Genomic DNA, 13,791 nt, shown 5'->3' on the forward strand with positions numbered 1-13,791 from the left:
CCTCCGTGAGCCTCCTAGCAGACCTCACAGGCCACAGATCAGGGTGCTCAGCACCCTTTCCTGTCCTCACCCCTGCCCGTGTCCCCTCAGTGCTTCCTTCCCTCCCTGCCCCCACCAGCCAGCGAGCCCCAGACCCTGTCCACTGAGGACACCCCATGCTGCGCCTGGCGGGGCGCACACCAGCTGTTTCCGGCCACACCACAGGCACTCTGCACCCCTAGCCCTTTTTATTGATTGGAGACTGGGTCTCACTGAGTCACCACGGTGCCAACACTGGGCTCAGAGCCATGATCCCTCCGCCTCAGCCTCCCATGTAGCTGGGACTGTAGGTTGCGCCACTGGGTCTGGCTTGCAACTTTTTGTAATTGTTAAAAAATGTTGAACTACAGAAAAAAATGAAAAATGACGAATGCCCCTGAATCCGTCACTTAGACCCAGTCATCGATGTCTGCCCACGTCCGCCTGAAGGTCTGTCCTTTTGCCTGCATCATTTCTGAGAAATAGACGCTGGGCACACTAACATCTGTGTCTTATAAAATCATGGTATTTTCTTATGTAACCAAAGAAAATGAATGAAAACTTATTAGTATAAAATACCAAATGCATGCTTAAATTCTCCCAGGACCCCAAGTCTCTCTCTCATATCTTTGGTTCCTTCACCTGGTCCAGGAGAAGCTGCAGCGCAGATCACAGGTCTGCTGCTCGTCCTGGGACCCGGCACCGGCCCTGCAAGCCACGCACCTGCCACGCCGGCTCTGTGGCGGCTGAGTCCTCTGCCGCTGACTGCCGCTGGGTTCTCCTTTGTGCTCTTAACGTGCTCCGGGCATATGATGGCCCCTCTGAGTATGAACTAGAATGCGTCTTCCTGGATCTGGGCTGGCAACTGCTGATGCGAATGCTTTATGAACAATGTGTGTGTTTGAAAGTAACCTGAAATGCGTCTTGGTCCGCTTGTCTCGTGTTTCAGAGGCCCATCGAGCTTGCTGAGGATCCCAAGTAAGCACAGCTTAGCGAAGGGCCCAGGCCCGGGTCCGCCCAGGGCTTCTCCTGGGACTGACTGCCTGGGACCCACATGGTGCTGGCGTGCACAACCCCAGGGTCCACTTGCTCCGCCTGTCATGCTCTTGGTCCACCGCACAGCGACGTCATGAAACCTTAGCACTTGTTTTTTTCTTTTTTTCTTCTATTAGAGTGTTTTTGAGAGAGGGTATGTCTCAGTTACATTTCTCTCATTGCTGGGACAAAATACCTGACGCTCAGAATTAAGAAAGGAAAGGTTTATTTAGCTCCTAGTTAGCAGAGCTTTCAATGCACACTTGCTGGCTCCAAGAGTGGCATGTGGCAGAGGACAGCCGTTCATGGCAGTGGACAGATAGCAAAGAGCCAAGGGCAAAGGGAGGGGCAGCGGTGAGGGCTGCCAGCAAGCCTCCGCCCCCTCCTTACATCTGTGCGTAGAGCGTCTGCCCTGGCCAGTGTAGCACCTGCACCCATAATTCCCCCCCACTGGATTGTGAATTAGTCACAAGCTCTAGAAGCCACCCCAGTGACTGCGTGAGGCTTTGAGGGGGCAACTAGACACAAACTGTAACAGGGTCTCACTCCTTAGTCCAGGCTGGCCCGGAACTCCCCACGATCCTTGTGCCTAGCCTCCCAAGTGCCGGGATTACAGGTGTACACCCCGGGTCCAGCGCTTTTTCTTTTTGAAGTGATACTGAAAAGCACCCAACCTGCCTTGTCACCCGCTGAGTGCGTCTGTCGCCCCTCTGCCCTCCTGCCCGACAGCGTCCACACCGTGACTGTGCCATCAGTTTATCACCTGTGTGGTACTTGGGTGAAGGGGCCATAGTCGCCTGTGCAGTGTCACCAGGTCACCAGCAGGGTCCTGAGCTCATCTACACCTGGCTCCCAGCCCTGGGATTCACGCCTCGTTCTCGTTTCAGGAGCCAGTGTGGGACCACCCACAACACCAGTCCTCTTCCTGACTGGAGCAGTGGACACAGAAACGAACTTGGATGGCGAAGAAGAACAAGTTGGGGAGGCCGTGGACATCTGTGAGCAGGATGGCGTCCGAGCCCCGGGGAGCCTGGGTAGGCCGGCGCGGGTGCCGGGAGCGCCTGGGCTTTCTCGACTGCTAGTCAGTCTTTCCTGTCTGGTTAATACAGTGTGAGTAATCTCAGGGGCAGCTCAGAGATTTAAAATGTGGTATTCTTTTGTTTCTGTTTTTTTGATTTTTTTTAAGTAAGTATATTTTTCTGAGTAGCCTTTTGGAAAAAAAGTGACAAATATAGCTTCTAGTCATCTGTGACTTTCCTAACTTGAAATTATTAAAAATCTCCTTACTGGAAGAGAATCGACTATGACTAATGCAGAGCTCGGCACACCTGGCCTCTCCTTTGGCCGGCTTCTGCACGTCCGCCCCAGTCACCACGCTCGTGCAGCTTCCGGTCTCTCAGAGCCGGCACCACAAATGTCCTCGCACCGGTGGTGCTGCTGAGTCTCTGAAGGACGAGGCATTCCGCAAGTCCGCTTCTTCCAGAGTGAGCGCCTCATCCCACAGTGTGAGGAAGGCAGCGCGGATGCAGGGAGAAGGGCGGGGCACTCTCAGCCCTGTGGTGCTTCTCAGTGAAGTCTTCGATACGACTCACCGTATGAGAAGCATTACGTTTCTGGATGGCCCTTTTCCCACTGGCTAGCCATGTCTGTGTGTCAGTGCTGGGCTCCAAGTTATTCAGCGGAACAGCAGGTGGATTATTTTTACTTTCAACTTCAGTAGTCTTTGTTTTAGAAACAGTTTCGGGGTTGCACTTCCCGGCTTGTGCCTGGCCCTGAGAACGGCTGGCAGGCAGGCTCCGCGGGTGTCTTCACCTTTAGCATCCACCTCCTCGCTGTCAGAAGTCCCCTGTAATTCTGAAGGTAACGCCCCCTTTTTGATGGAGTTTAGAAATTGCTGACTTGCATCGTCAGAATAACTTCTGAACTTGTTATTGGCTGTAAACCCATTTTCCACAATTCTATATTTGCATCTGCCTCTTTCTTCTGTTCAGTAGGAGATAAGCACTTAGCTCCAGCCTTCTGAGCTTCCTCAGAAAGCCTGTCAGCAAAAGACGCACAAGCCCTTGTCGATTATCACTAGATCCTGTTTCACAAACCGCCTTCTTTTATACTTTCAAGGTTATCTACTTCCGTTCTCTCTGTTTCCTTCTGCTTTGTGACCCTGTCATCTGGTGAGTGACAGTTGAGCAGTTACCCCATTTTTGTGTTTCAAGACAGGGTCTTGCTACATAGCTCAGACTGAAATTTGCCATGTAGCCCAGGCTGGTCTTGAACTTGTGATCCTCCTGCTTCTGTCCCCCAAGTGCTAGGATTGCAGGCATGTGCCACAGCATGCAGGTTAAAAGAGGATTCTCTTAAGATAAAAATCCTAACTCTTGTGGAAGTCAGGGACCAAGCATACCCTTGCTTAGTGTGTGTTTGTGTTAGTTTTGAGTATAATGTATTAGCACACAATGGTGGTTTTTACCTCATTCTTAGCATTGTTAAGAGCTGCATGCTTCCCTGCGTGTGTTTCCCGATGTCTCTGTAGCCGTAGGTGCAGCTGTCTGTATTCATAGAATGGTGTTTCCTTCTCATGACAAAAGCTAACTGTTCACACATTTTTTGTTGTGTCAGCGTGCCACACACGTAGGTAGTTTGCTCTGTGACTTTGTCCTTCCACATGACCCACCCCTGTGCCGCCTGTGCCTGCCCAGAAGGCTGGCCCTGGGGAGGGCCCTGGGATTCCGCAGCCTGCCTCTTCGACCCTGTGGGTTGTTGTAGCTCAGGTGAGTCAGGCTGGCTTCCTGCGAGCAGCTGGGCACGCCGCGCATCTCCTGATCATAGGCGTTGTCTCCACACTCTCCGCCCATGTCTTTGGTCAGGCGCATGGCTATGAAACGAGCTTTCTTTTTGCGCCATGAAATCACCCGGCAGCCTAGTAGCTGCTGAGAGTGAGCGTCCTTCCTCCCCTGGAGCCTTTGCGCTGCTTTGGGTCTTACAGCGGTGGCTGTGGTATAGGCGGGGGCAGAAGCATCAGTACACCCAGCTTCTGTGTGTGTGAGGACATTTGGATCCAGCGGACACCGTGGCTTTGGCTTAGGTCCCTTTAGCGCATAGAAGCTGCTGCCTGAGCACGTGAGATGCGCGATTAAGGACGGCACAAGCCCAGGTATGCAGGCCCAGCTGTGCAGGCTCAGGTGCTTTTGCTGTTTTCCTTCAGTTGGTCACCTTGAGTGCCTCAGCGTGTTGGCTCCTGTGGTCCCGAGGTGCCCTCCGCGGACCCAGCACTCCCCCGCTTAGCATGCTTGGTCCTGGTTCTGCTGTGAGCCTGGCCCATTGCCCTTAGTGACTGGTGTCCTGGCCTTCAGAGAATTCAGGCCACATGTGTCCAGGCCTGGCTGTGGCTCAGGGCTAACTCAGCCAGTTCTGTGTCACCCTGGTCGCCGGCTGCCTCGGTCGGCTGAGTGCCCATCTAATGACAGTCGAGAAAAGGTGGACATCGTTTCGTTTTCTGCCGCTGGTTCTCGAGATGTCATTCAGACACACCCGCACCAGAGTCCCAGCCACAGTCTTGGTCAGGCGCAATCTGACTTGGCTCTAGACAGGACCTTACTCGCCTAACAGTGACATCACAGCAAGACAACCTCAGAAGCAGGAGTGACAAGAGGCTGGGGTGAGGCCGAAGTTCCTCAGTACCAAGGCTCATGCGGCTTGGTCGAAGCTGGCCTCAGCCACAACCTCTGCCTGTGTGGGGTCTAGGGTGCTGTCCACAGTCCCTGGAGGCATAAAGATGCCTAGAGGAAACTTCCCCATGGGGCTGCAAAGAGATTAACAGTGAATTAGATCCTGAGGCCGGGGATATAGCTCAGTGGCGTAAGCACCAGCCTGGCAAATGCAAGGTCCTGAGTTCAAGCTTTGGCACTGAAAAAAAAAAAAAAAATCCTTAAATTAGATGTGGGGCTAATAGCTACGCCAGATGCGTGTTACTGTCACAGCAGCGTCTGTATTTACGCCTAAGCTGTCTGCAGCTCAGGTGTCACGCCTGGTGTCATTTCCCCCTTCCCTCCCCACAGAGGCCCTGTGGCTGTGCCTGTGTGTGGTGGTCTTGTTTGCCTTGGCCTTGTGAGTCGCCTCTCGGATTGACCTTCCCCTTTGTCCTGTGACTGCTTTTTGGCAGATGCAGTGGTGATGCGTGTCCCCCAGTTGTGTCAACATTCTCTTTTTCTGTCTAGAACGAGCCTCAGACTCTCCAGAAAATGAGCTGAAGTCTCGGTGGGAGAGCCTGCTGGGCCCCGACTACGAGGTCATGGTAAGCACGAGCCCCTGACAAAGCAGCTGGCCCCCCTCCCCAGGAAGCTTGGCCCTGCAGGGCAGAGACGAGCCAAGCGGAGCTGCCGGCCGGCCTGCCTATTTCCCTCTGGCCTTTCTTCTCTAGTGGGTCAATCGATTGATGCTTTGAACAGTTAAATCGTAAGAACAATTACGAAGCACACACGAGCTTCAGCTACAATCATCAGACACGGCTTGTTGGACCCATTTAGGTCGACTGTGGACTGCCAAGTGCCAGAGAGAGAGGGCTCCCAGATCTGTGGCCTAAGATTGCTGGCGTCTTTATGATTGCTTTTATGATCTGTTTGTTTTATTGTGCACTGAAAGGGCTGTGGATATTAGTCCTATGTTTCACAAAGAATCTTACAGTTTTATGAGAAAAATGAAAGAATGATTATCAAATGTATTTGAAGAGCAGGAAGCCATTTAGCTGAGGCGCAGGTTTATGGTGCCAGGGGCCGTTCGACTTCCTTCCGCCCTAACCTTCCCGTGAGGGACCACTTGGGTTCCTCGCATGTGCCTCGAGAAAGCCAGAATGCAAAGTCCTGACAGCATAAGTGTGCCAGTAGTTAGATGTTCCCCCAGTTCCCTTTGTCACCCACGTGTTCTGACATGTGTTTGTCATTAGTGGCAAGCGTCACTGTCTGGAAAGTGGGAGAGTTTTCTGGCCCTGGGGTCGGAGTGCCCAGCCGGTCTGACCTGTGCTCGGGGCATTTCCAGCATCACCATAGACCCACTGCGCGGCTCCTGCTTTCTGTTGCTGCTCGTTCTGTCCTTGAATGCCATTTCTCAACACTGCTGCTGCTGTGCCTCACCCTGGACACCTAGCAAATGGCCCCACTGCTGCCCTTATGGGTTTATCTCTCTAGGCTGCTCAGGCTGGCCTTGAACTCAACTACTGCACAGTCCAGAGTGGCCTTGAGCTCACAGCGATCCTCCTGCCTCAGCCTCCTGAGTGCTGGGATTACACTTCATGGTTTTGATAGTCCAGGAAATGTAGTTAGTTCACCACCAGGCTTTTCTTTGCTGAAGCTGTCCTCCACAGAACTATCTTCACAGGCTTATTTGTCACATGGTGAGGTAACAGCAGGGGAGCAGGAAAGAGGAGGTGGGATGAGTTTTAGAGGATGTGTGGCCACTGCTGCCCCGAGGGGGCTGAGCTCACCGGATCCAGAGGCCACAGTGTTCCAGCTCACTGGGCTTTCCTGACAGCAAATTTTGCTTTAAGACTTGAATTTGAAGGGTGGGGAGATGGCTCAGTGGAATAAGCGCTTCCCTGGCAAACGCAAGGGCCTGAGTTCAATCCCAGGTTCCACCAAAAAAAAAAAAAAAAGGCTTGAGTTGGACAGTAGAGGGCCGGCCGCTCTTGCTTTTGTCTGGAGTAAGATGTTGGTGGATCCAATTTCATGGAGGTTGCACAAGCTTTCAGGTCTGGATTTCTGCAGGGACTCCAGTCAGCTCTCTGCGTCTGCCGGCCTTGAGTGTGTACTCCGAAGGCCCAGGTTCAGCCTGATAGCAAAGGCTGACGGCACACAGACATTCCTGCCACCCCTCGCACGGCACAGTGCCCTTCCCTGTGGCACTGCCGCATGTTAGGTGTCTGCGGTAACCTGGGTGGGATGGGAGCATGGGGGGCGCGCGTAGGACGCACGCACGCACACACGCACGCATGTACACATGCAGGCATGCACACATACACACACGCACGCACACACGCACGCATGTACACATGCAGGCATGCACACATACACACACGCACGCATGCACACGCACGCATGCACACACGCACGCGCGCATGCCCTTCCTGCCGGCGAGCTGGTACCTGTGGGGCCCTGACGCCGTCCCAGGGACCGTAAGTACTACTTTCGGATGATTCACGGGGAAGACTTGATGCGGAGAACTGGAGAAACGCAGATGCCCTCCGAGCTTCACTATCCAGCCTGCGTTTGCCGACCTCGGAACTGCGGGGCGGGCGCCCAGTGCGCGGGCGTCGCGGGCCTCCCGGGACCCCAGCAGCGCGGGGACGCGCCCCAGACGGCACTTTCTGTGTCTAGGTCGCCACCCTGCACCCCCAGATTGTGGACGACGCCGAGCTGCAGAAGTACTCCAAGGTAAGCGCTGCTTAAACATGCCCTCAGCTTTCCGAAGTTGGGAAGCACACTCAGGAGTCTGCGTGAGCGCTGTGACCGCCAGCCCCGGCCGGGGCGGGGCACGCGCAGGCGACGCCTGCTCCGTCACGCGAGCCAGCCGGGGACAGACCCCGAGCGCTCCGGGCAGGACCGCGGCCTCCGTGTCTAAGCCTCGCCAGGCCTCGGCTCTAACGCCCGAGTGCGGGAAGGCCGCCTCTGCCCGGCAGCGGAGGTACGCGACAGCCCGCCAAGAGGCCTGGGAGCCTTCGGAGGCGTCAGCTGGCGATCAGACCCCGAGCCCGGGCTTGCGGCCCAGCGGCCCCAGGCCCCGAGGGATTGAGGACTCGCCCGAGCCTGCCCTCCTGCTCGGAGTCAGCGTGCGGTTTCAGTGCCGGCCTCGTCGCACGCTGACCGGAGCCCCTGCACCGTTTCCTCCTTTGGGTATTAGTGAAGACTTTCTCCTCTGTCCTCGCCTGCATCCTCACCACCGTTCGCAGGTTTGGATTTCAGAAGCAGCTTCTTGCCTCCTCAGCTTGTGGGCGCGTTGAGTGTTCCGTTGGCCACTCACTGCCCCCGCGGGTGGCCAGGGCAGGGCAAGAAGGCGGCCTGGGGTGGCAGGGATGCGGGCGGCGTTCCGGTGCAGGCTGAGCCAGAGGCTGATCACCAGGGCCTGGGAAAGGCACTTCAGCTTTGTTTGATTGAAAAGGGGAATATTCCCACCCTCATCAAGCATGGGCTGAGCAGCCTGAATAAATAAGTAAAATAAAATAAAAGGGGCATGTGAGTAGATTTTCACCTGCCCCATAGATCGACACAGGAATTACATAGAAGTGCCTAGGATACTTGTCAGTACACTGTAAGCTATTGTCATTATTTTGTTATCATTAGTACAACAGTGGTGCTTTTCCCTAAAATTATTCTTGAATTTATCCTGAATTCTGAGATAGTAGCTCTTTTCTATTTAACTACATTTTGCTGAATTTCTGTGCCTAATCTTCTGCTTGACCCCACCTTATTTTTCTGTTCTAGCTTTTCCATCTTAGATTATAGTTCTCAGGTGAAGTTCTCATTGTAAAAAACTGAATTTGTCATCTTTTGCTCTGATGCTTCGGCATTCTAATCATGGCTTCTCAGGATTAAATCCTGGGTGAACTTTGACCTCCCCTCCTGTCAAGACCTGACTGAACCCCCAGTGTCGTGGCTTCAGCTGCACATGGCTTCTGCAGTTGCTTCTTTCTCAGATCTTGGGGGGCACGACTCAGGAGTAGGCATGGAGCAGCCAGGGGCCAGGGCTTTGTGCCCAAGCTGTGGCTCTGCTGAGTCTGGGCTCTTTGTTCCAGAGAGAAGTTGTCCCCCATCTCTTCCTTTTACTAAATGGTGCCAGTTTTCCCAGCGCCATCTAGTAAAGAGGCTTCCAGTGAGCATGTGTGTCCTCTCTGGAAGATGAGGCGGCTGAGAGTGTTCAGCGCTGTGCCTCCAGGTGCGTCTGCTTCTTCTAATCCGCTCCTCTGATCCTCAGGTCGGCTTGCTGTGGCCAGTACCGTGCTGATTTTGTCACAGGAGCTTTGTAGCATGATTTCGAGTCAGGTGTTGTCATGCCCTGCACTGCCTGTTTGGCCAAGATTGCCTTTTGTATTATAGGTCTTTTCTGGTTCTAAATGAATTTTAGGAGTTTTCTCTAATTCTGTGGGATATACTATTGAAATTTTGATCGGGACTACACTAAATCTATATAACAGTTTTGCACATGTGACCATTTTCACTGTGTTGGTTTTTCCTGCCCAAGGGATATCTTTCCAATTTCTGGTATCTTCTTTCTTCTTTTTCAGACTACTGTAGTTTACAGTAAAGATCTACTACTTTTTTGTTAGGTTGATTCCGAGGCATTTCATTTTTTGTATGATAAAATTTTTTAAACAATCATTTATGTATGTATGTATGTATGGATGGATGGATGGATGGATTGATTGATTGACTGATTTGGTATAGGGTCTCACTACACAGCTCAGACTTGTAGCAATCTTCCTGTCTCAGCCTCCCCAGTGCTGTGATTGCAGGCATGAGCCATCAGGCCCAGTTTTGGAGACTGCCGTGGCACACCCAGAACTCTGGAGCAGACGTGGCTTGTGGTCCAGGGATGGAATCCGGGTCCTTGCGCTTGCCAGGCAGGCACTTAGACCACTGATCTGTCTCCTTGTCTTGTATGCAGGTTTTAGGGGCTGGGGGCTTGACCTTTTTGAGACAGGGTTTCGCTGTGGTTCAGGCTGGTCTTGGACTCACTTTGTAGTCCAGGCAGGCCTTAAGCTCACAGTGATCCTCCTGCCTCAGCCTCCTTAGTGCTGGAATTACAAATGTGTGCCACCACACCAGCTTGGATGCTGTTGTGAATGGTATTGTTTCCCTGATTTCTCTCTGTGATTTTTAAAATTTTCGTACAGAAAGGCTATTGATTTTTTTTTTTTTTTTTTTTTTTTTTCAGAACCAGGGATTGAACTCAGATCCTTGAGTTTGCCAGTCAAGCGCTTATCCTACTGAGCCATCTCCCCAGCCCCAGGCTATTGATTTTTGAGTGTTAACTTTGTGTACACTGCAGAATTTGCTTATTTGGTGGAGACTGTGGGGTCTTCAGACATGTGCAAATAATGGTAATTGAACTTCTTCCTTTCCTATCCCTATTTTTATTTCTTTCCCTCGTCTAACTGCTCTGGCCAGTGTTTCCAGAACTATATTGAACAGGAGTAGTCATAGTGGGCATCCTTGTCTTGTTCCTGATTTTAGAGTAAAAAGTTTTGGGTTTTGTCTGTTTATTATGATCTCGGTATTGTTTTGTTATAGATGGGCTATATCAGATTGAGATAAAGACCATATATTCCAATTTTTTATAAGGTTTTTTATCCGTGAATGGGTGCTGGACTTTGACAGATGCTTTTCTGCACCTGCTGAGATGGTCATATGACTTTTGCCGTTGACTCTGTTAATGTGTGTATTACGTTCATTGCTTTGCGTCTGTTGAGCCCTCCCTACGTGTCTGGGAAGAGCCCGCCCTAGTCATGGTGCGTTGGCTTCTTGATGATCAGCGGCATTCTGTTTGCAGCATATTACTTAGGATTTTTGCGTGCGTGTTCATTTGGAGATTGGCTTGTAGGTTTTTTTGTTGCTTGGATCCTTCTCTGGTGTTGGTGTTGGGGTAATACTTCCCTCCAGAAGGAGTGGCACTAGTTCTCTGAATTCCTTGTGGAGATCAGCCATGAATTCATCAGAACCTGGGCTTTTTGTTGGTGGTAGTGGTAGGTTTTGAGTTACATCTTCAATTTCATTGACTGGTTTTGGTTTGTTTAGACTTTTTATATATTTTTCATTCAGCTTTGATAATGTAAATGTGTCTAGGAATCTGTCCATTTTATTAGAATACAGTTTCCATCTAATTATAATGCAATTTCTCAAGGGAGATTTAGATGATCTTCTGGATTCCTGCAGGTCTGTTGTGATTCCACCCTTTTCATTCCTAATTGCATGTATTTGACTTTCGTTGTTGTTGTTGTTGTTGTTAAGGTTGGCTATGGGTTTATCAATTTTATTTAATTTTTCAAAGAACTCATTCTTCAGTTCATTGATTTCTTTGTACCAATTTTTAGTCTCAGTTGCATTAATTTCAATTCTGATCTTTGTAATTTACTCCCTCATACAAGCTTGGGTTTGATTTGTTCGTTTTCTAGAAATTGGAGGTTCAGCATTAGGTTATTTCAGCTTACTCTTCCCTTCTGATATGCGGGTTCACTGCTATAAATGTCCCTTGTAGGATTTCTTTCATTGCATCCCATATAAGTTCCAACATGTATTCGCATTATTTAATTGTAGAAACTGTCTCATTTCTTGCCTGACTCATCTGTGACCCACTGGTTGTTCAGCAGGGCGTTATTTGATTCCCACGTGTTTATGAAGTTCATGTAGTTTCTTTTGTCCGTGAGATCTCATGTCATTGCTCTGTGGATTGATGATATTGCCGCTGTAAGCAGAAACACTGAAATGACACTCAGGACTTGGAAGCACATTGTTTTACTGGGATCATTCTCTAAATATCAGGCCCTGATCTCTGGTGGTCTACAGGGATAGACTTGCTTATATGGGATAAACAGAGAAAGTACAGAGGCAGAATGTCAGCTGGAGATTTGTTCTTACGTTGTGCCTCACGGTGACCACTGCGTATCACAGTGAGCAGCCATTTATAAGAAACAAAAGGAAGAGGAACTGGAACTGAAACTGTTACCAGGGCAGCTAACAACCTGAAGTATACCGGCTGGAGGGGGTTGCATCCTCTGCTACAAGGTGCGCGGGATAATTTTAGTCCCTTACGTTACTTAAGCGTGTTCTATGAGCTAGCATGTGGGCTGTTTTTGAGAACATCCCATGTACAGCTGAGAAGACTGTATATTCTGATGCGGGGTGGAACACTCTGTAGATGTCTACTAAGTCCATTTGTCCGTTAGTTTGGTTTAGTTCTGACGGCTAGTTGATCTATTTGTGACAGTGGGATATTGAGGTCCCCTGTTACAATTGTATTAGTGCTTATTTGATTTTTCATGTTCATTAATAGTTATTTTCTGTAGTTAGGTGTGCAGGTTGAGGTGCTTGTATCTTTATGAGTGTTAATTCTACCTCTTGGATTTTTCCTTTTATAAGGATATAGTGACCTTCTTTGTCTCAATCAGTCTTGACTTGAAATTCTCTTTGTCTGCAAATAGAATAGCAGCCCCTCCTTTTTTCTGGGTTCTTGTCATATGGAATATCGTTTTCCACCCTTTCGTTTCCAGTACATAAATTTCTTTCTAGATTAAGTGTGTTTCTTACATGCAGCAAGCCGTCTGTCCTTTTGGTTGGTGAACTGAGACCGTTAGCCCTGATGGTTGTAGCCGAGAGCCGTTGACTCATCCTTCACACTGTGCTCCTGTTATTGGATCCCTTTTTCCCCTCTGTTTATTTACCTTGCCTGGTGGATCCATTCTTTTGGGGCTCATGGGTTTATAGCTCTTATTAATCTCTTGTTTGTTTTGGCGGAACTGAGGATTGAACTCAGGCCCTTGTGCTTGCCCAGCAAGCGCTTATCCTACTGAGCCATCTCCCCGGCTCTTACCTCTTTCTAGAATGCCATTCAGACATTTTGGAGTGCTGATTTTGTGGTCATGAATTCTCCAGGTGTTCTTTGGAGAACTAGGTTTGTGCTTATATAATGAAATCTAAAACGAGCTAGAAAATTTTATACAATAAGTATGCCCCGAACATGGCAATTTTACCTTCAGGGAGAAAATATGAAAAGCATGAGGGGGGAAAAATAGAGAAATAGAAGAATGGGTTAGAAGCAAAATTAGAAGACAGAAGAAGATTACTGACTTTGACACACTGGTGAAGAGAGAAGGAAGAAATAAAAATAAGAACAGAGCAGAATAAATAGAACAAAAAGCTAGAAACAGAGTTCACAGTTATATGAAAACAAGAACAATTGAGAAAATAGGAACCCCCACCCAAACAACCAAAAAAGAAAAGAAGAAAAACATGTCTCCCTTAAGGCATGTCTCTACTGTCACTGGTAGACCAAATTGGCACAGAGTCCAGATCGTGCTGACTGATCCTAGCAAGCCAGTCGCAGCTTTACAGTGGGTGGGGCCGTCCCAGCATGCCCACATCTTTGGTTCCATGGAGGCCAGGCTGGTTTCTGGCGTGAGGCTCTAGCCCGACCTGTTCGGCCTGCAGCCTCTGTGCCTCCTGCTGCTGTGAGCACCATCCCCTGACACTGGGGGCCACTGGTCAGGGCCCACCTGCATCTGCTCGGGGTCCTGTGCTCACGGCCTCTCTCCAAGATGGTGCCTGCCGGCTGCGCTCTGCTGGGGACGTCTGAACCCGAATGACTCACCAGCCGCTGCAGGCCAGTGCATCCACCCCTCCGTTCCACTGTGTTTAGCTGTGGAGGATTCTAGTGTCGCCAGTAGTTCCCGTGCCTCTGCAGGTCCGAGCTGTCCCTCCCCTGCCACAAGCTGGGTCTCAGGGAAAAAGCGCCTCTTGCTGCCGCCTCCTCCCTCCAGTCCCTCTCTTCACGCCCCGTGGGCTTCAGTTCTTGCTTCAGATCCCCTCCTGGCTCTGGGGTCCCACTTCCCTTTTCCTTCTCTTCCTCACGTTGCTGTGTTCCAGCATCCGCACACAAAATCTTGGAAAAGCCATTTTTGCGCTGTTTACCACTTTACCATCTTCTGGGAAAAATCTGTAATTTTTTTTTTTTTTTTTTTTTTTTTTTTTTTTTTTTTTT

At 50.2% G+C, this 13,791-nt stretch overlaps 1 protein-coding gene and 1 pseudogene across 2 annotated transcripts in view; one reads left to right on the plus strand and one right to left on the minus strand.

Moving 5' to 3' along the window:
• Positions 1–13,791, plus strand: part of Patj (PATJ, crumbs cell polarity complex component) — a 203,310-nt gene that overhangs the window by 26,739 nt on the left and 162,780 nt on the right. For both annotated transcript variants that reach the window (XM_023718315.1, XM_023718316.1), the window contains exons 13-15: positions 1,941–2,087; positions 5,268–5,344; positions 7,419–7,475. In XM_023718315.1, the coding sequence (XP_023574083.1) occupies positions 1,941–2,087; positions 5,268–5,344; positions 7,419–7,475 (281 nt within the window). The remainder of the gene's footprint in view (positions 1–1,940; positions 2,088–5,267; positions 5,345–7,418; positions 7,476–13,791) is intronic.
• Positions 2,450–3,923, minus strand: LOC111817404 (annotated as a pseudogene).

Source organism: Octodon degus, unplaced genomic scaffold, assembly GCF_000260255.1.
Source record: "Octodon degus isolate 3935 unplaced genomic scaffold, OctDeg1.0 scaffold00057, whole genome shotgun sequence".
NCBI lineage: Eukaryota > Metazoa > Chordata > Mammalia > Rodentia > Octodontidae > Octodon > Octodon degus.